General features: G+C 41.2%; 2 protein-coding genes across 2 annotated transcripts in view; both read right to left on the minus strand.

Annotated features, from left to right (window-relative positions):
• Positions 1-3,139: 3,139 nt before the first annotated feature.
• The window catches only part of LOC118494861, a 41,847-nt gene continuing 22,028 nt past the window's right edge, over positions 3,140-22,958 (minus strand). Inside the window, exons 5-8 of the mRNA XM_036000474.1 lie at positions 22,548-22,888; positions 22,395-22,455; positions 19,575-19,661; positions 3,140-3,484 (exon numbers count right to left, since the gene is read on the minus strand). Coding sequence (XP_035856367.1) covers positions 19,592-19,661; positions 22,395-22,455; positions 22,548-22,888 — 472 coding nt within the window. The 3' untranslated portion in view covers positions 3,140-3,484; positions 19,575-19,591. The remainder of the gene's footprint in view (positions 3,485-19,574; positions 19,662-22,394; positions 22,456-22,547; positions 22,889-22,958) is intronic.
• Positions 3,142-13,844, minus strand: LOC116052190 (protein starmaker-like). Its single transcript, XM_036000466.1, has 5 exons — positions 13,791-13,844; positions 9,271-9,441; positions 7,319-8,080; positions 5,420-5,480; positions 3,142-3,587 (listed from the first exon to the last, which is right to left on the minus strand). The coding sequence occupies exons 2-5, from the start codon at positions 9,428-9,430 to the stop codon at positions 3,518-3,520; spliced, it is 1,053 nt and encodes a 350-aa protein (XP_035856359.1). The 5' UTR covers positions 9,431-9,441; positions 13,791-13,844; the 3' UTR covers positions 3,142-3,517.

Raw genomic sequence — 22,958 nt, forward strand, 5'->3', positions numbered from 1 at the left:
CAACAACTCCACCCTGTCTCCATCCCCACACATCCGTAACCTGGAGTCATCTTCGACAGCAACATCACTTTTGAAAACCACATCAACCAAATAACCAGAACTGCCGTCTTTCCCCTCAAAAACATTGCCCGTATCCTTCTATCACTCACCTTCACTGCTGCTGATACTTTGATTCACGTCTTCATCACTTCCAGAATTGACTACTGCAACAGCATCCTCTATGGTTCACCTGCAAAAGCCTTAAATCAACTCCAATACATCCAAAACTCTGCTGCCCGTCTCCTCACCCACACCCGTTCTCGTGATCACATCACTCCTGTACTTCAGAACCTCCACTGGCTCCCTGTTTTCCCAACGCATCCAGTTTAAAGTCCTCCTCACCCACAATGCCCTCCAATACCAGGCTCCTTCCTAGCTCACAGACCTGCTCCACCGCCACAATTCCCCCCCCGTAACCTCCGCTCCTCTGACGCAAACCTCCTCTCCCCACCACTCAGGACCACACACCGTACCTGGGGTGACAGAGCTTTCACTGCAGCCCCCTCCCTCTGAACCCCCTACCCATACATATCCGTGACTGTACTGACCTGGACACATTCATAACACTTATCAAAACACACCTCTTCAGATTAGCTTTCCACATACAACAGTCTTACATTTCTCACCTGCTCGTTACTGGTTTTATTGTTTTTAATTGCTTTTAAAATGCTTGTTTAATGTGTTGGTTTTATTGTGATGTATGTGCTGGTTTTACTGTAAAGTGTCTTTGAGTACCATGAAAAGCGCTATATAAATAAAATGTATTATTATTATTATTATTATTATTATTATTATTATTATGAATTGTGGGAAACTCCATTTGACATTGTTGCCCCCTAAATGTGAGGATATAACCCTGTATATACTGACCAGCTATAACTTTGATGGCAATTGTGTAAGTCGTGGCTGCTAAATGCTACCAGAGATGGCTGGTTTAATATCTGCATAGCAAAGAATTCAACTTTGACACATAAACACAAATATGACATACCAAAAAAGGGGGTATATATATAAATGTATGTATGTATATGCTGTAAATACACCTCCCATTGCTTATAAAATAAATTATTATACTATCCATCTATAGCAGTATAATTTTAAATTTGCTGTACAGAACCTTACCTCCACTGATCAGTCTTCACAAAGCAAGCGATGTCATCCATAATGTTGTCATCAGTGAAGGCTTCAGGAGGAAAAAGAACAGTTTTTAAAATGCTAAAAATCTAATTTAAATAATCATCATGTCTGTATGTGTCGGGTTCAAAGACTTACCATCGCAGAAGGTCTAGTCAGACAGCTGGAAGAGCCCGTAAAGGCCGAGAGATGACTGCTCGCTCTCCTCACTGGATTGGTCCTCGATGGATCGCTTCTTACGTTTCCCACCTTCCTCAGCCTCGTCTTCATCCTTCTCATCACTGTCTTCATCCTCGTCTTCATCCTTCTCATCACTGTCTTCTTTGGTCCACTTTTTTCCTTCTATATATAAATGACCTTAAGTCTGTATGTTCATGTGAACTTTTTTTTTATATGCAGATGATTCTGCGTTATTGGTTTCACATAAAGATAAGAACATAGTTGAAAGAACTCTCAGTGTAGAACTATTGAATGTCAGCAGGTGGATGTCAGACAATAGAGAGCCGAAGTCACGCCCCTTCCGGTGTACGTCATGGGACGTAACGGTAGTTAACGGGGAGAGACAAAGTATTTTTTGATCTCGTTTGAATTGAGCCATGGATTACAAATATGATGTTCAGCAGGTGGATGTCAGACAATAGGCTATCGCTTCACTTAGGGAAAACGGAAGCCATACTGTTTGGGTCAAAGATAAAACTGAAAAGATCCCCAGGTTTTAGTTGGAGATAATGAGATTAATGTAAAGGACTCAGTTAGTTACCTTGGTTGTGTGCTGGACTGTCACTTGTCTGGAGTGGGCCAAGCACAAAAGGTACTTACCAAGGTAAATCAAAGAGTACGTTTCTTGACCAGAACCTCAAGGTTTCTGGATAAGAAAGCGATGTTAACTCTAGCAAGTGCTCTAATTCAGCCTTTTTTTGACTATGCATGCTGCTCATGGTACAATGATGTCTTAAAGCACCTGAAACATAGGCTTCAGACTGCTCAAAAAAAGGCTTATGTTATAAGGCTTATTCTGAACCTCCCCATGAGATCTCATTTTGACACTTCTCATTTTGAGAATATTATTCATCTGTGCATGGTACATAGGACTGTGCATGGGGCTGTCCCCAAATATTTAATCAATTATTTTAACAGAGTGAGAGATGTTCACAGCTACTCCACCAGGGGCAGCTCTACTGATTTTGTACCTCCTAGAGTTAAAAGTAATTTAGGTAAGGAGTCCTTTTTGTATGTAGCAACAAGCCTGCAACAGGTTGCCAGGAAATCTAAAGATGGTCAGAAGTTTAGGAGGTTTTAAGCAGCCACTGAAAAAAAATTTTTATTACTGTATTGTCTTGATAGATCTATTTAATATATGTATGGATGTGATGATTGATGCTTGATCTGCTGCCACTTGCTCACAATGGAAATAAGTCCCAGGGCTTTATTGTGTTATCCTGACTGTGTTTTTGTTTTTTTATGTATGGTGCAAAGCTGTATCGTATCTTATAACAAAAGGGTCAAATAAAATCAATCAATCATCTTTAAATCCTTACATCGGTTTTAAAATTCTTTCATTTGTTTATAAATCACTGAATAGCTTTGCCCCGTCCTATCGATCAGACATGGTTGAGACATCCGTGCCTGCTCCGTCCCTCAGATCCTTTTAACTCCAACCTCCTGATTGTTCCTGAGGTCAGAACTCAAAGGCACGGAGAGATGTAACGGGGGTTCACTTGTCTTCTTGACTATATCGTTAATAATGTCCTTGTTAACACTTTTTATTGCCCTTGATGGTAGTCGTTGTGTGGTGTGATAGAAGTAGACTAACGTATGACAGTTAGACCCTTACGGAAGAAGCACAGACAGCTCTGATGTCGTTGATGATTTTTTTATGAAGTGCAATTTCAACAATGTGTCTCAGTCTCAAGATTTAAGATTTAGTTAGTGTTTTTATAATAAACATGTTCTTAAACACAAACCATAAATTGCTAAATATGTTTATTGGAACGTTACAGATAGCAGAAGATGCAAAAATCATTTTCTTATTTTTTACATCTTGAAATAATCACTTTAAAGTAGATTAAAGTGGTAAAACAATATCATCAAAACTATTCAAATTACTGAGATACATTTGTCAGTTCAACTTCAAGTTGTGGTGATTTTTGGGGGCAAATTCGCCCACAAAGGAACTGAAAAAAAATAACTTTATTATAGAAATCTCACAGGTTAATTAAAATGAAAAACTGTGACATGCTCCACAATGTTTGAGATGAAACCATGAGGATCAAAGGTCACGTTGAAGGTAGAAGAATGATTGTTGCTGTGATCTTCAGCAGCAGGTGGAAAACATGTCAGCTGCTCATTTACATTCGTCAAAGAAGTTCTTGGTGCCAATTTGGCACAGACGAGAGGCGGACTTCAAAAACAACCTATTGTGACGAAGAAAAAGTGAAACAATTTGTTAAAACAGCAGTTATTAATTTATCAATTTCCCCAGTTTTTATTTAAACTGTTCAAAACAACAGATGTGTCCTCTTATCAAAAGTGCAACTGAAATTGTCTTTTATCTTAAAGGTCCAATATGTAATATATTTATTGTAATAAATCCAAAAATGACCACAATTTGTCATCAGATATTAAGGAAACATGCTAAGTTGAAATACTATCTTTTCTGACAACAATGCCAATGCCAGTATTTTCTCCTTTTGAAATTTTCGTTCCATGACGAAATTTCTGTTTGTGTTTTGGCCTGTGTGTTGTTATCAACTGCCCAGTTTGTCAGCCAGGCTGGGTTGCCAGATATACCTGTAAACACGTAAACCCAGCACGCTACAGCTGTAATGTCAGTACAGCCATGAAAGCAGCAAACAAACAAACAGGATCAACGGAGATTGATTCTACCCAACCTAAAAAAAACGGCATGTTTCTAACAGTTGCGTGACCAGAGACGTAACAAACCCGTCTGGGTAAATATTGGAGATGTATTTGAAAGATGGAGACAGCTTAGAGCCCAAAAGGACGCAGAGTTGGCTAATTTCCTCCTGAACAGGTAAGCATTAGCTTCAGGCTAATTTATCACAGCTACTAGTGACGGGCATTTTATGTCATTTCAACATTTGTGTACTCACATAGAATTATATAGCTAGAGTACCCGAGTTGGTTAATCGCAAAAACAACTGAGACACAGCCAGTAAAGTGATCCCGACTGGTCCTGGCTAACGCCACCATGCTAACCCTGCTAACTGCTAACGTTACCGGAGGACCAGTCAGGCGGGCCACGGCTGTTTACAACGTGTAGCCTGTTCAGCGGCTGTAGCCGACAACGGTGAGTTATTTGAAGCCAAGAGAGGTGGGCTGTAAATCGGGAAGCGATTGTTGCCGTAATTCTAAGACAATAAAGTGTGTTCCGTCGGGTGGAGAGGATGGCAAGGTAGTGGTATTTTTAGCGGTTCCTATCGTAATTCTAAGCTGAGGAAGCGTGTCTGTCTGGCGTGTGAAGAGGACAGCGAGATTGTTGTGTTTTTAGCGGTTCCTTCTGTAATTCTAAGCCGAAAAAGTGTGCCTGTCAGTTGGGTACAGAGCTCCGCGTAAGCACGGGCTTTTATGACTGTCAATTTAGCCAGCATCTAACGTTAGCTACTCCGCTGTGCTGTGGAGTAATGTCTGGCTATGTGAGACAAGCGCCTAGCAACATTGTTGTGGATGCTGCAGTCTCAGCCTGGCAACCTCCGTGAACTTCAGATCTGGGGAGGAGGGGGCGGGGGAGACGACTCGCTCCAGTATTTTGAATTTGTACTGCAGTAACTATTTTAAACAGTAGCTGTCAGTATTACATATTGCACCTTTAAGGAATAAAAATGTACAAATTAACAATTAGATTTCTAGAACAAATTCCACATCAAAATAACTCAATAAATAGAAAAGAAATCTCATCAAATAAATAAACTAAGAAGACGTAGTGACGTCTGAACAAGTTTCAACAAGTCAAACAAGTGAAATCTAAAGTAAATTATGCCCTAGGCCGTTTAAAGTTACATTTTTTTTTATCCCTTAACCGATTCACGATGCATCGTTACATCCCTAATACTGACTAAAATATTCTATTTTGAACCTTTTATTTAACATCTCTTTTGCGACAACATTTGAACATCTTCCAATCAATTCACTAATAAGCAAATTTAAAAGAAATTATTGATGAATAAACCAGCTGTACTTGCATTTTATAACAGTACCACTTTAACTTTGCTGTACAGAAACTTACCCCCACTGATCAGTCTTCACAAAGCAAGCAATGTCGTCCGAAATGTCGTCATCAGTGAAGGCTTCAGGGGAGACAAAGAATGGATTTTAATATGCAAAATATCTCAATAAAAGTAACTACATGTAACTTCTAAATGTTTCTGAAGCTGAAATTTGTCCAGAAGACACATTTTTGTTTCAAAAGAAGCTGGAGGCAGCAAAAAAACCCACCGCTGGCTAAACTATTTAAAAACTGCAATGATGACGCAGTGATTAGTGACGATTCTCTCCGACCAATCAGTAGTCTGCAGGTTTTCACGTCACCTTTTGGTAACGCCTCAGCTCGCTTGGAACCTCGGCGGAGGTGATACTAAAAAAAGTACCTGTTGGCAGGTACCAGGGACTTTTTATCATTATGGAAAACCAAAAAAGGTGAGTAGAGTCGAGGTGCGTCGAGCAGGTACCATGTAATGGAAAAACGGCAATAGTGAGAGAAACAAAGTGTCTCCCCTGTTCTTTCTGACCACGGTGGGAAATCTGGAGCAGGAAAAGTTAACCCTCTCCTTGATTTCATGTTGTTTATGGAGAAGGAGAACCAGGAAATGAGTCGGGGGGGAAAGCAACGCTACCAAGCCACGGCCGAGCGACGTGCATCGCCGCAACGTGTAGTTACATTTTTCGAGAGGTGCACCTCAGGCCGTAGGGTCCTGTCTCCTAGATTTTACATAGAAGCATAAATCACGCTTAACAGTGAAAAGAACGGTATTTTTAAATAGCTTTTAGTAAGGCATCTGCCCGGGTCCAATTTTTCCTGCGAAGTCACATAGGCAGGTAGACGGCGCTACAGAGCACACTTTCTGGCAGGTCACAGATTTCGGTGTAACACCAAAAAAGTCTCAGTTATTGTATCCAGCCAACGGAGCCAGGTAAAAGGTAGCAGCAGATGTCTTTATATAGGCCTAATAGTATTTTAATTTTATTTTAGAAGTTATCTGTTGTTGTAGTTATGGCTGATACTGGGGCAGGACCATCACAGAAAGGGCTAAAACAGGGAAAGTGACAGACGACAGTCGGGCTTTCAACACAGGGAGATAATTACGGGATTGTAAATTATTCAAAACTGACCCAGAATTGGCCCTCAGGTATGTTATATGTCTATTTCATTCATAAAATAACTTTACAATGCGCGGTGATGTGGATGTACGTCAGTAGTCATAATGTATTATCTTATTGTAATTGAATGATTTTCTGTCTAGCGGCCACTTTGGACAAAAGCAGTAGTGTTTTTACCACACCTGCTGTCATAAAGCAGTCTTTTTTCTTAACGGGGCTGTATTCAGCCTTTAACAAACACAAACTGAAAGTTACATATATCCACTTTAAAGGCGCGCTATACAGTTTTGGCAATTTCTTCCCTGTTTTCTTGCTCATTGCTCGCAGGTTTCTCTATAGAGTTCCCCCTACAGCTTCTGAATAGATATATGGCAGCTCCGATGTTTACTCGTGTCTGACTCCTCGCTCGGTCAGTCTGCCGTTTCCTCTTTCTCTGTTCCTCCGACAGTGCTTTCCTAGCTTTCTGCTTCTTTTTTTGCTGCTCAACCATGACGATAGTGTGAAAAACTCCATCGCTACCTTGTTAGCCGGTTCCTGAATGGGCGTATGTGTGCAGTGCCGTCAAACAATTCGTTACATCGCAAGACCTGATATCACGCGATACTTCATGACGCTGAGGCCGGCCGAAAGTTGCAAGGGTGGTTTTTCCGCTCACAGGCGCTAGGGGGAAGCGAGACGACCAGCATTCAACCCAAAAAAAAGTCATACAACCATTCCAATGACTCCGAAGCTGTTCAGTTAAGGTAAATTAAGCTAAACAACTGCATAGTTCCCCTTTAAATTATCATCATGTCTGTATGTGACTCACCATCACAGGTTGTGTTGCACTTGTTTTTGGAGGAGCGATAACCAGAGTTACAGAAGGTCTCGTCAGACAGCTGGAAGATCCCGTAAAGGCCGAGAGACGAACGATTGGTCTCCTCACTGGATCGGTCCTCACTGGATCGGTCCTCACTGGATCGGTCCTTACTGGATCGGTCCTTACTGGATCGGTCCTCACTGGATCGGTCTTCTTTGGATCGCTTCTTACGTTTCCCACCATCCTCAGCCTCGTCTTCATCCCTTTCATCGCTGTCTTCATCCTCGTCTTCATCCTTCTCATCACTGTCTTCATCCTCGCCTTCATCCCTCTTATCACTGTCTTTAGCCTTGTCTCCACCCTCATCGACCGTGCCATTGACACCCTGCATCGTCACCTCATCGCCCTCGTTCAGCAGTTCCCCCTGGCTAGAGTGCATCTCTGCAGAGTCAAACTCCTCACTGCTCACCCCGCGCTTTCTTCTGTTTAGGACTATGGTTGAATTTGTGGCATCTGTTGGGATTGGTTGGGTGGTAGTCGGTTGGGTGGTAGTCGGTTGGGTGGTAGTCAGTTGGGTGGTAGTCGGTTGGGTGGTAGTCAGTTGGGTGGTAGTCGGTTGGGTAGTTATTGTTTCAGCGGTCGTTTCATTGACTCGTGGTGCGAGAGTTGTGACCGTAGTTGTTGGCCTGGCTGTGGTTGTAGTTCTGCGTTTGCCGAACACCTTGACCAGGCCGGTGTTGAGACGGGACCGGCTGTTCACCTCACAGATAACTGCAACAAACAAGCCATGCACGCAGATGGAGGGAAGCAAAGAAGAAAAAGAAGAGAAGTCATTTATAAATAATCAACAGATTAATCGTCAACCAAATACTGGTTGCAGCCCTACTTTTTATTACCCTTACATGTCATGTCATTGCTGTTTGCAATCAATTAATTTATTTTTGCATTTGGACATTTCTTTTTTGTCTTTTCTACCAACTGAGCTATCCAGGCGCCGACTTCAGAGTTTCCTGTTTGCAGGAACAAACTCTCGGACTCTCATCTGTCTTCCTGCTAGAGTTTAGATTCTCTGCGACCCACAGGCCGGGTCGGGCCAATATTTTCCGCCACTGTACTCGGGCTGGGCCGGGCCGGGCCCTTGATCAAGCATTTGTGTTTTTTTAATCATTACTTTATTAGCCTAATTGGGTGGGGAGCAAGCTATGCCTCTCCAGCTTCTCTCGTAGCTCTGGCTATATGTCCTGCACTGACTTGAGTGTGAGTTAAACTGGGCTAAATCGTGTCTCCCCCCCATCTGTAGCACTGTCTTCCATAATTGTGCAACCAGGCCAGATTGTTTCAGATATCTCACGAGTCCTTTAGCAGCAGATATGGTCTCTCCTATATCCGGCGCGTTGTCGGCCAGTGCGTTGGCATGCAGACCGTGCCGAAGGACAGTATTAATTAGGTGATCGAGACAAGAAAGTCTCCTATACAGTTCCGGGGCTTTGATTATGTTGCTGCCTTCATCTGTTACCCACACTATTCAGCTGAGGGAGCTAGGGTCAAGGTTTTTTTTACGTTTCTTCATTCGGATCCATTTGTGATCCGTTCCATTCTGAATAAACAAACAACGCAGTTTACATGCTTCGTCCTTGTTGCATAATTCATTAAGATCATTCTAAACAGATTTCTGTAGTTCAAACAACTCTGAATTGTAGTTGAGAACTTCAGTTATAACGGCCCACGTATTAAAAAATTGGCGGGTTTAAATCGGGCTCTGGCTCATAATTACAGTTAATGTGTCGGGCCAGGCCAGGCTCGGACGCAACGTGCACAGGCATGGGTAGGGTCGGGCCTGATTTTTTGGGCCCGATCTAAGCTTTACTTCCTGCTCTGTATTTTCTCAGAGTGATTCATGCTGGTGACTCTGGAGGTGATGATGTGACTTATTTAACTCTCAGGAGATTTATCAACCTCACCTATTGCCAGGTATTCCTCCTTGAACTTTTGAAGACGTGGGGGCAGCGTGATCGCCTGCCCGAGCTTTTCTTTCAGCTCGCATCTGGAGACGGTCCGGCCCTCGGACAGGCTGGGCACCAGAACGGCCACCGCCAATACCACCAGCAACCCAAACTTCATGTCAACGGTTTCTGTGGGGAAAACATCATCATCAGGTTAGGTGAGTCACCCTGTGTACAGTGTACCTCAACCAATGCAAAGTGTTTCCATTTGCAGGGGCCAGATGTTGGAAACATTCGGAGTTGAGCCCAAAACTTAGGGAGTTTCAGGGCATGCTTATTATAGGGCAGTATTGGTACACTTCTTTTCCAAGTGATTTGCTAATAGAATGCCTAAAAATCTTTACATCATTTGGGAAAACATGATAGTCGCCATGGAAAACAATCTTCCTGTATATCAGTGATTCCCAATCACCTGTACCTGTACCTGTACCCCAGGGGGTACTTCTGCAGTTGTCAGCGGGTACGTGGAACGATAGTAGAGGAGCCCTACTGATAAATTATGATCTAAATGGAAGAATAGATCAGCTGTAACACCTGAACACTACATGTTGCAGTTATCTAAGAGTGTGTAAAAATGTAGTTGGCAAGCGAGAACAGAATGTTTGCTAAAAGAAATGACTAAATGGTATAAATAAATAGTTAAAAGTGATGACTTATTGTTCAAATAATCAGCTAAAAAACATTTAAAATAGATAAAAGTTTAAATAATTAGCTAAAAGTAATGGATAAAAGGTTGAAACATTCAGCTTCACTCCAAGTTAGTAGGATTGCTGACCAAACCAACCTGAAGTTTGTCAGTTCAATCGTATGAAATAATTAAAAATATCCATTCACATTTGGAACATAGATCGGGAATTGATGAAGGGGTACGTGAGTTCATCTGACAGGGCTGTAGGGGAAACTCAGACCAAAAACATTGGGAACCACTGCTGTAGAGCTACATCCTGTATCTAATTGTCTCCAACTGTCTTCATTGTTCTGAACGAGAACACAACAAATGTTGAGGATGACAAATTTTCACTCCTGCTACCTAAAAAGAGGCAATAGTTGTCTGATGTTTCTATTTTTAAGTTTCGTAACTTTCGTAGAGTCGGGTTTGGCGTAAACAGCATCTTAAAACCTTTTTTTAGTCAGTAATAGATCTTTTGCAGCACTGAGGGGAAAGTTATTTTAAAAACCTAAAAGACGAGCATCTTTGGACCAAACTAAGGAACAAGGACAGGTCGTTTCCACCATTCATAAAGTTCGTAAAGAGAAAATAAAGAGGAAGGATTAGAGGAGGGGAAGGATGAAAGAGAAGAAGGATGCCAGCAAAGTGTTGTAATGGATCATCAGCACAGTCTCAACTATCAGTGAATCAGGTTTCTGTTTTTAAGGAGAGACAGCGGAGTGACATCACAAATGCTTTTCACAAAGTCTGTTTCTGCTTTAATCTGCACAACTACATTTACACCTCACACAGCAGGAACCACTTAAAGCTTTAGTGCGTCATTTTTTTGATATTAATGAACGTCCGTTACATTCAAGCCATTGCCAAATGAGTTGCTACAAAGCTAATTAAGACTATCAGCTCCACACAACTCTCTCTGTATTTCTCAGTATGACTATGTTCAGAAGATTGTGTCATCCGGCGACTTTCACGCGCAGAAACTTGAGTGAAGATAATGACCTCTTCTGAAGAGTCCATCATGTTTTTTAATCCTCTGTGTCCTCCTTGGCTACTAGCAGCTGTGTGGAGGAGGAGGGAGGGGCGGTGCGCGATCACGGAAGGCTTGTATCATGTGGACGTGCTGATAGTTTTGTTGTCATTACTTAGAATTCCTCATGGGGGGCGACAGAAACTACGAATATTGCTTTAAGACTGATGGTTCTGTGTTAATTCTGAGAAAACATTCGCTTAATTTGGAACCAGTTTACACTTTTGCTTCAGTGATTTACCGGTCCAGTAAAAAATACCTAAAAGATTCAGGGCTTTTGGGAAAACATTCGGTGCATTTGGAACCAGATTCCACAGACAAAGAGCAGAACTTTTTAAAGGTGTAGACTCAGCTGAGTTTACAGTAAACAGGGTTGTCTGGTGGTGAGAACAGTTTAAAATAGCGATGCACCGAATCCATGATTCGGGTTCGGATTCGGCCAAATATTGGGCTTTTTGATGGGGTTCGGTTTCTGCCGAACCTTAGAATTTTTTTCCACCGAACTCTACGCTTGCACTACGCTGGTCGACGTAATGACGCCGCCGTTGATTACGGGAAGGTGTTTACGTAGGTGGACCGACAATGCAGTAAGCTGTTTCCTTTCATGCACATCCTGCACATCCTGTCCCAGAAATGCTTGTTACTAACCTAGCTCTGGGGAGTTTACTCCTAGTTTAGTCCTTATGTTTCTTCTTCGCCCAGAACATCGCCTCGGATTAGGGTGACACCAAGATCTGGGTCTTGGGTGCAGCTGTCGGTGTGGACCGGCTATACCCTGCTACGCTCTGCGATTCCCTGCAATGTCCGGCTATGTCCTGCCTATGTCCACCCTCTGCTGTGCCACGCTACATCCCGTACCATCATAACCCCAACCGTCAGACACCGCCCACCAAGAGTCTGGGTCTGCCGAGGTTTCTTCCTAAAAAGGGAGTTTTTCCTCGCCACTGTCGCAATAGCCACTGCTAATGCTTGCTCTTGGGGGAACTATTGGAATTGTTGGGGCTTTGTAAATTATAGTGTGGTCTAGACCTACTCTATCTGTAAAGTGTCTTGAGATAACTCTTGTTATGATACTATAAATAAAATTGAATTGAATTGTGAAAAAGTGAAAGTGGAACTTGTTTGGCAGTACTTTCAGTCAAAAGAAGGCTATTCAAGTCCAGCTACATGTTCAATTTGCAATGCCGATTTGTCTCGTGGTGGCAAGGACCCTGTGCATGAAGGAATCTACAGACAGCAGCCAAAATGCAGCAACTTCAGGTACGGCAAAGGAAGGACAGTCACAGCTAAAAACTTGTGTTAACCTGACGACCATTACCAGCTTTGCTAGCCCTACACCGAACAAACAGTGGGCCTCAGATAACCCACGAGCCAAAGCCATTCATGCAGCAATTGGGAAAATGATAGCCGTTGACTTGCAGCCCTATAGCCTAGTGGAAGACACCGGATTCAACGAGCTACTCCATCTGCTTGAGCCACGTTACAAAATCCCCTCCATGCGCTTTTTTGTTGACAAAATCATCCCTGAAATGCACGAGTCCGTCACTTCCCACATACAAGCACACGTTGCCGAAGCACAGGCTTTTGCATTTACATGCGACATATGGACTTGTGAGTACACTACACAGTCCTACATCAGTGTGACCTCACATTGGATTGATGATGATTTTATAGGATTATAAATCTAAAAGGTTAATATTTTGGATATTGGTTAAGTCACCAAACATATTCTGATTTAAAAAAAAAAAAGAAAAAACACTTTTCTTTGCATTGTTGCACTTTTATTGAAAGGTTTTGGTTTGTACTTAGGGGTAGCCTACTTTATGGGATTATAAATGTAAAAGGCTAATATTTTGGATATTGATTGGATCTTGAGATAGGGTAAACATAGGCATATGATAATTGTCAAAATAGTTTTTCCCACTGGCATAATGTTGCCTGTTCTTTTTTTTTTTACAGTTAAAATAAAATAAAATAAAAAATACACTGCTGTGGACGTTGTTTACTTCATTAATGTGTTTACTGTGTTAATGGACTGAGGATGGGAGGAGGATTCGGTTTCGGATTTGGCAGAATTTTAACCTGTGGATTCGGTAAATGGGCGAAGTGAACCGAGGAAAGCAAACATACAAACATTTAAGAAAATAAAGTCTTAAAGTCTGAATTTAAAGAAGTATGTGAACAGAAATGTAGTTTCATGTTCTTAAAATTATATTTGCAGAAGTACTCTAAAAACAATTCATATTTAAAAAACATTTTTTGAAAAGTTTTTTGTTCTCCTTTGTTCTAAAAAATCAGATAACCAATCATCACCAGGACGAGTAAAGTTACTAAAACACACCATCTGCCTTTTAATTATATCCGACATTAATGCACAAATAGTCTCAAAGAAAAAGTTCTACACAGTTTAAAGTATGCAGAAAAAAAACTGTCCCTAAGTGAATATATTGCTTGATTTTAATATGTTTTATGAATAAATTAAAAGTTATTTTATAATCTTTCTGTGTTTTGTTCAGATTCAAAGTTAATAAGACACACCATCTGCCTTTTAATTATATCCAACAGTAATGCACAAACAGTCATAAAGTACAAGTTGTACCCAGAAGATACGTAGCGGGCAAAGACAAATAACTGGTCCTACAAAATGGTGAGGTAAACAAACATGGCAACAAAACAAGTGATGAAATCTTCATCAAATATAACCTTTCATAAAATATACCAAAAACAGAACTGACAATATGGCAATACAAGCAATGATAACAGAAAAAAGATGTTTCTTACGGTTCGAACGTTGTTCAAAGTAGAGTATAAAGTTTCTTTGTTGAGGGAAGTTTGCAGCTCTGTGTCTTCAGACAGAAAATCTGAGTTTATATATCATGACTTCAGGCGGTGGACCGACCTGTTTTACGAGTCATCATGGCTCGTTTCCTTGAAGAGCCTATAAAATATTCAAAGTCATCGTGACAACACAGTTTCTGTGACCATTGTTTAAACATGAAGTACGTTTAACAGTGACATCAGAGACTGTTCACCAGACACAACTCAAATTAATGAATGAGGCTTATATTTGACAGATTATAGCCCATCCAGAACTTTGTAAATTTTCAAATGCCTTTTTAAAAGGGACACTACAATCAGTAACACACACTTTTCAAAGGGAGCTTTTAATGGGCTGCACACACTCCCACAGAAAGCAATTTTCTCTTCTCTCTCTTCTCTTCCTTTCAAGTATTTTGATTATTAGCTATAATGTCTAAACCATCCAAGATAGACTGACCATGAGCTAGGAGGTTGTAAAAGAAAATTGTATTGATTTATAAATCACTGAATGGGCTATCTGTGGGACATGGTTGAGACATGAGCCTGCTTCGTCCCTCAGATCCTTAAACTCAAAGGATGTCAAACTCAATTTCACTAAGGGCCTCACACTGGAAAATGAGAATCAAATTAAGGGCCAGACGTGTAGTTTATTGACATGCTTTTATTTAAACAAAAAAGTAAATGTTTTTGACTGTATCATTACATGTCTCATAGAGCCTTTTAACTTAGTTTGGTCCGCATAAAGCCCTATTAAAGTTCTTCAGCCATCAAAGAGTTTGGCAAGTCTAAAGCAGAATCAGAAGGTTTTATTGCCACAATAAGTACCCTGGACTTTGCCTTGGTGAAGCTAAATACATAAACAGATCAAAAGCAACACACGGATTAATTTTGCAGTTGACAACTTATTAACAATTTTTTCAAAACTTAGTGGAGTTGCAGCTCTAGTGGAGTTTGAATGTTCTCCCCGTGTTCGTGTGGGTTTTCTCTGTGTGTCTTTTGTGCACACAAAACACGTAGCTTATAAAATAAGATGTTTTATTATTTTGTATACATTAAACTAGAGAACAATATAACCGCCCACAAGTCCAGCCGAAATGATTAGACCATTAAACATAGAACTGTATCTGGATCGTTTCCAGTTTTTAAAATGTGAGGATTTTTCTGCATTGAGCACATTTACTACTTTAAGTACATTTCCCCGATGAAACATACTTTTACTGAAGTAACATTTTCATTGCAGTACTTTGACTTGTAACAGTATTTTTACAGTGTGGTATTAGTACTTTTGAAGTAAAGGATCTGAATACTTCTTCCACCACTGATCAGGTCACATCTTTAAAACATTATCTAGTGAATGTTGCTGCACTGGTTTCCTGCAGTGATGATGAACGATCAACGGCTCTCAGACTGGTTAGCTGTCACATTCTGCAAACTCATGGTGTTAATCACGTAAGGCCCCAAACACCTGAGCTCTTTGTTCACTGTGAGGTGACCCTAGTTAGAGTCAAACAGGTGCTCACAACTCAACACGTAAGCATTGTTTCTTCGCACGTACACAGCCTCCTCTAACACAGCCTCATCTTACACACCCACACAGGCAGTGGTGTAGTCTAATGTATTGTAGTGGGGTATACTGTATTGTTTTATTATACATATTGTATGCATGGGCCTGTATATATGGGCCTTTGGGGGAGGATTTAGCCTATGTGAAGGAAAAAAACACAGATGACAATTTAAAAAATATAATTATAATGGAAAGTATGTTGTTACGTGCCATTGCACATTTTTAAGTGATATCCTGGAGCTTTCTTAGTGGGTATACTGCGTATACCTGCGTATCACGTAGACTACACCACTGCACACAGGTTTCAGCTCATTACTCCTTGTTCCAGAAACCCATGTGGTTCCTTCAAGGTGCTTGTTTCCTCCTTTATATTATTATTAATATCTTCATTGTTTACAACCTCAAATACAACGTTAGACAAAAACATCAATATTACGAATATTATGTATTTTTTTATCTTCTTATCCGCCGAGCGGCACGTACCACGTCACTTCCGGAGAGAGTAAAAACCCGCTGATCGCTGCCAGAGTCTGTGAATGAATGCCCGCATTGCATTGTGGGATATCGGCTTTGAATGCATGTCAGTAGCTCGGATCATATCGCAATGTTCTGTATTACAGCATACTGTAATATTTCACCGGTAATAAGACCGAAATAATATTATTAAAATAAAGAAATGTATACTATGATAACATCTAAATAAATGTTGATAGATGTAGCGTTATAGTTTTAAAAATATAAATAAACAACAAAGCAACCCAGCTTCCCTGGCCGAAATAGACCGAAATAATAACATTAAAAGAAATACAAATAAACCATGATAAGATCTGGTGAATAAATGTTGATTAAATGAGCGGTTATTGGACTAAAAATGCCAATAATAGCAAAGCTATACAGCTTCTCTGCCGCAGCCCAACTGGCAGAAAGAAACGTGCTGTGATCAGGGAATCCGTGCGTAGACCACGGATGATGCCTGTCATTGACTTACATAGGCATCGCATCCGTGGGCCCGTCACGGAATTTTCGGCGATTCCGTGAAACTGTCACAGATTTTGAGTTAAGGGGCCGTGTTCATTTCACGGAATTCTGTGAGATCAGGTTGTACAGACACACACTCACGGAGATGCGTCGTTCCAGTACTACGGCCCCCGTCTGTGGAACAGACTGCCGGAGGACCTCAGGGCTGCAGAGAATGTTCAGATTTTTAAGAGCAGGCTCAAGACCCACCTTTGTAACTTAGCTTTTCTGTGCTCAGCCACATGTTAGTTTTATTGTGTGTATGAGAGAGGGTGTTTGTGGATGTTAGTGGTGGTGGGTGTGTGTCTGTGGGTGTCTGGGGATGCATTTATGTGATGGGGGGTGGGGGGCAATTGCTTTTATCTGTAAAGCACTTTGTGCTACATTTTACATGTATGAAAAGTGCTCTATAAATAAAGTTTGATTGATTGATAAGAATCAGCCAATGACCATGTTCATCTGCAATGTGGTTTACAATTTGGCCTTGGAAGTTTTTTAGAAGGATAGCGATCCATGCTGATCCTGACGTGCCATGACTGAAGTAACCTTAATCTCCCCATTGTTAAGACCAAAACATAGTATACCTCATAGGTAATGAGTAGCTAAACCTGAACATATAATTTTTTCTCAAATTTACTTGTTTGTTGGATTCAGTGTCAAGATTTTGGTTAGCTTGCCTATGGTGTGACTCTCTGTCCATTAATGAAGGCAAAAGGTCCTCTGAACAAGTCCTGCCTTCCTGGCCTGCTCGACTTTAGGCCACACTGCCTAACGTGCCTCTCTGTCTTCCTCGATGAGAGCTTCTACGACTCGGATGTTGAGATCTTTGCAGATGGGGTGATGTTTGGTGGTTTGCCAGAGTTCATCCCTGAAATGCCTTCCAGTGAACTGCATGATGATCTGTCACAGGCTATGGCAGCTGTTCGGTCCCAGGCGGTGCACAGAGATCCATCTTCTCCCTCCAGTGTGGAGTGATCTTTCCCACAATGTCTGCGATGATTTGTCAGGTGTTTTCTTCTTTCTTTATCTTCTTTTATACCCCCTCCAGCTCTGCAGCTTTGTTTTCCATCTCTTTAGCTCTGTGTTCCAGCTCTTTGTTCTTTTCTTTGAGTGGTTTCATTTCTTTTTCTAATTCTTTGTTTTTTACCTTACATTCTTTAATTTCAGCCGACCGCTTTTGCGATATGGATAGCGTATTTTGCTTTAGCTAAGTTTTGAAGTCATATAGTATGTCTCGAAAGGCACCGATTTCAGCCAGAATTGCATCGTAGGAGTTTCGTTCCTTAGAACAACCCCTTTGGCGTTTGTCTCAATGTCTTCTGGTCCGCAATAGTCGTGTGCCATGAGTGCCTTAGCACACTTGACGCAGAGGTTTCCTACATGTCTTCCCTCTCTCTCCCCATTCATGCTGTCCTAGTGATTAAAGGTAGTACGAAGTAACATCATGGTTGTTAGAGAGTGACCTAACTGAACTCATTTTCTGATCATTGGCAACCAGCCGAAATATGTTCTTGTGAGTTATAGTCCAAAGATATACATTTTCAAGGTTTTACTAGTCAGAGCTGTTTAGGGCACATCTGCTTTCTTCGCCATCTTGCCACAGCCCTCTGAGTAGTATGAAACCGCGAACATCCGCTTAGGAAGGTTGGTTGGGATGGTGGATGGGTCAAAAACACAGGACTTTCACCCAAGAGACCTGGGTTTGTGTCTAGTTCTTTCACCTCACCAGTGCTAAAGCCCCGGGTGATTTTACCATCGTCGCCAGATTGTTGGCAAGTTTATTCCTAGTCCTGTATTTTTTGGTGTTTCTGCTAATTACCTGCCCCTTTGTCCAGACCCCGCCTCAAGACCTACTGCATCCTCAGCTGTGTGCCACCTGCTCCTCACCGCTCCGACCTTGTCACCTCCACGCTCAGATTTGAGAGAGACTATTTGGATCCACCACTGCTTGCCCACCATCTAGCCTCAGCCTAGTCCTGGAGCCCTTAGCCCTGTTCCCTCCATCCTGATACTCCGTGAGTACCACCTCTCATTAAAACTCTTTGTAAACCGCTACTCAATGTCTTGTGTGGAATCTCTGTGTTTTGGGTCAGAACTGCAACCTGAAGAGAATAATCTGGCCTTGGACCCTACAGAAAACTTCTCACGAGGTTCAAGATTTGTGTTGAAGAGTGAGAAACTTTTCCTAAATATAGAAAATTCACGCATGTATGTAATATATTTTGCCAACATCCACAATGTGCTCTCGATTTAGGTTGTAGTCGTCCATTGGTTTCAACAGAGTAACTTAAATTAGTTTTAAAAGTTGTGTGCTATTGCTAGTAACAAGTAAACCAATTCAAGTCAAGTAGGCGCTCGCATAAGAAAACAGCAGCAAATCTTTGTTATTGTGGCCTCCATGTTTTCACACACCTGATGCTCTAGGCTACGCCCAACAGTTGGTGGCAGTCATACAACAAGTTGTTATGCCAAACACCAATATAACAGAAGAAGAACACGCATAGACAGTGAAGCACATGACCGCTGGCAGTCGGAAAAAAAAACATAATCACGGAGGCGGTCCCTGATATTCCCAGGTGGAATGAACAGACCATTTTTTGGAACTATTTTGCCTGCTTACTTCAGGACTCTTTTTTTTCTTTTTGTCAACACTGCTCTGTCATCTCTGCAATTTGGGTCCGCCATTTCTCTAAACTTTGACAGAATGATCTGACCATTATGGAACCAGCAGAGAGGCGTTTCCCAATTCAACCAGACTGTGGCAAAACTCAAAATCAACTCAAATACAAAACTATTTATTGCATATATACTTTATTGGAAAATCACAGATAACAGAAGATGCAAAAAAAAAAAAAAAAAAAAAAATATATATATATTCTCATCTTGAAATAATCACTTTAAAATAGCTTAAAATGGTAAAACAATATCATCAAAACTATGGAAATTACTAAAATACATTTTTCAGTTCAACTTCAAGTTCTGGTGATTTTTGGGGGCAAATTCACCCACAAAGGAACTGAAACAAAATGATTATAGAAATCTCATTGGTTAATTAAAATGAAAAACTGTGACATGTCCCACAATGTTTGAGATGAAACCATGAGGATCAAAGATCACGTTGAAGGTAGAAGAATGATTGTTGGTGTGATCTTCAGCAGCAGGTGGAAAACATGTCTGCTGCTCATTTACACTCATCAAAGAAGTTCTTGGTGCGATATCGGCACTCGCGAGAGGCGGACTTCAAAAACAAGCTATTGTGACAAAGAAAAAGTGAAACAATTTGTTAAAACAGCAGTTATTAATTTGTCAGTAAGCAGCATATTATTTTATCATTTTATTGTTTTATTATTATTTACTGTTTGAATTCAATTCATTTTCTTTTACAACATCCTAGCTCATGGTCACTCTACCTTGGATGGTTTAGACATTATAGCTAATAATCAAAATCCTTAAGGACTTCCTTATTAAAGTGGATACCGTAGGAGTTTTGGGATCTTTAGTCAAAATAGACTTGACCCTCCCTTTGCCAGCAATACATTTTTCTATGACCCTCCAAAATGATTGGGGAAAAAAGGTATGACCCTCCCCAACAATTTATTGATGCCTTCTGTACAGGTTTGCACTTGGCAAAGAAGTACAGATAACCATTATTTTTTACAACCATGACATGCATGACTTAACCTCTGCTTTCTTATCTTACACTTCACACTCCACTATTATGGTGGCCATTTCAGTAGATTTACTCACTAACATTGTTGTGGAAACACAATAAGCATGGAAACTAAATGCACACTTCCCTCATTACTGCATTACTTCAAATACTAAATTACTCCTCTAGTAAACTAGTATTCACATGAAATAAAACAATAAAACATTGAGACCATTCAACAAAGCACACTGGGTAATAACCCATATTGACAGCTGGCCCGCCCAATCAGAAATTCAAAGATAAAGCAACACTATGTAACTTTTCTCTCTTCGGTCCCCCTACAGGTTGTCTCATTGGAACTACAACTGCAAACTTTATACATTGTTCTTCTGCTATTTCATTACTAAATTCACTTCTGAGACTTTTTCATGCGAGAAATCAACTATGTAGAGCTCAAATGTGGGCCGTTGTACGAAATGTATGGTTATTGCAAATTTGGTCCGACTGTGGAGTTCAGAAGCTCCACAGTCTGACACGACAGCCGGCGGGTGCCTGCCGGGGTCGCTGGCTTGCCACCCGGCCTGTCCACCTTCACAGACCCTCTGTGAGCTGGCTGAAGCTCTCTCAGGAGACTCGCGGACAAGAGGCGTTTATTTCCCCGATCGTTTGTTTAAATAACTCAACACACATATCCATTATAAGATTAACTGGAACCTGTGGTTTTTCGAAGACATAATGCTCCACAAGAGATTGCGGGCGTAACAAGCTCGCTGACCAGCCACGTAAGCAACTCCAAACTCGTGTTGCAGTCATGTTGCAATTTTTGTTGGGTCAGACCCATCTGCTAGCTATGGGGGGCCGAGACTGAGATCTACATGGAAAAGTATGCACCAAAAAAGACACTTTGAAATGTTGCTGTTTTCATGAATACAAACGTTGGGTGACCCTCCCCTCAACAAAGAAAAAAACACATGACCCTTCCCTATTTTCTTCCGGTGGTCCATTCCATAAATACCGAACGGTCCCTTAAGGAGAAAAGTACTTTCTGTGGGAGTGTGTGCAGCCCTTTAAAAGTTCCCTTGAAAGATTGTGTTACTGGTTGTAGTGTTCCTTTTAAAAAGGTATCTCAAAAGGTACAAAGTTCTGGGTGGGCTATAATCTGTCAAATATAAACCTCATTCATTAATTCGAATCATTTTGAGGCAGAACCAACCTTTCCAACCAACAAGTCCTCCTAACGCGCTGTGAGTTATTTAGTCTATATCCTCAATGTTCCATTTCCGGGATTGCTTCAGTGCAACAGGAAATACCGACAGATGCATGTATTTTCGCCCATGTCTGTCCCCTTCCTCTATCTTTGTGTTGGCGTTCTAAACTCCGGTGGATTTATGGTTAACTGCTCCCCAGATCTCTGCAGGGTAAATCCAGACAGCTAGCTAGACTATCTGTCCAATCTGAGTTTTCTGTTGCACGACTAAAACAACTTTTGAACGTACATGTTCCACCAAAACAAGTTCCTTCCCGAGGCTATTTAGCAGAGGCACCGTTGCTCCACCCGGCATTTAGCACCGCCCATGACGATTGTGATTGGTTTAAAAAAATGCCAATAAACCAGAGCACATTTTTCTTCCATCCCAGAATGCTGTGTGGACTAGCCAGACCTTCCTTCACAGTGCTATCCCCTCCCTCTAATACGACCCACAGGAGCTTTTCATAAAATAGAGCCCCTAGTGGTGGTAGGAAATAATAGCTCATATCTAAACCAAAGAACGTCGGTCGCATTTTTAAAATATAAAGGTCGTAATTTTAAACATGTTTTTAACATTTCGTGTGTCGCAGTTTGGTTATGTTTTGGAACCAAAACTACTTAATTTAAGTTAAGAAAACGATCATGTTTTGGGTTAAAGGCTTTACGCATGTGACACCAATTTGCTTATGTAAAAAAAAAAAAAAAACTACAAATTTTTTAATTATTATCAAACAGGCCTTGAACCCCGCTTTCCCTGGTGAAAGTCATTTTGTCACCTTACTTCCTGCTTTGCTCCCGTCATAATTACTACAGTCAATAGATGGCGCCGCCACTATAAACGTTAATATAGGTCGTATGTTTCTGCTTAAACAAGTGGAAAAATGACTTAAGGCACAGGGCGCTCCTGCAGACGGCAACTACTTTTTGTCAGACGCTCACTTTTTGGCACTTATCCAAAAAGTCACCTTTCTATTACATATACATGACTTTTACACTATATTACACACATCTATATGCAATATTCATTCTAACTTAACAATTCCAATACAATACAATACAATTCCAAAGGTAAATTTCGAAACTTACCCCCACTGATCAGTCTTTACAAAGCAATCAATGTCATCCATAATGTTGTCATCAGTGAAGGCTTCAGGGGGAGAAAAAAGAACAGTTTTTAATGTGCAAAATATATAATTTAAATATTCATCATGTCTGTATGTGTCTGGTTGAAAGACTTACCATTGCAGGCTGTGTTGCACTTGTTTTTGGAGGAGCGATAACCGGAGTTACAGAAGGTCTCGTCAGACAGCTGGAAGATCCCGTAAAGGCCGAAAGACGACTGCTTGGTCTCCTCACTGGATCGGTCCTTACTGGATCGCTTCTTACGTTCCCCACCTTTCTCAGCCTCATCTTCATCTGCCGTCTCATTGTGCCAGTTCAGCAGTTCCTCCAGCCTCAAGTCCATCTCTACCGAGTCAGACTCCTCGCTGCTTGCCTCACGCTTTCTTCTGTTGTTGCCAGCTCCGGTTCTGTTTGTGCCTGTTGGGATTGGTTGGGTGGTCGTTGGAGCAGTGGTAGTCAGTTCTGTATTTGTTGATTGGGTGGTAGTTAGTTCTGTAGTTGTTGATTGGGTGGTAGTCGGTTCTGTAG

This window comes from Sander lucioperca, chromosome 4 (genome assembly GCF_008315115.2).
Source record: "Sander lucioperca isolate FBNREF2018 chromosome 4, SLUC_FBN_1.2, whole genome shotgun sequence".
Taxonomy (NCBI): domain Eukaryota; kingdom Metazoa; phylum Chordata; class Actinopteri; order Perciformes; family Percidae; genus Sander; species Sander lucioperca.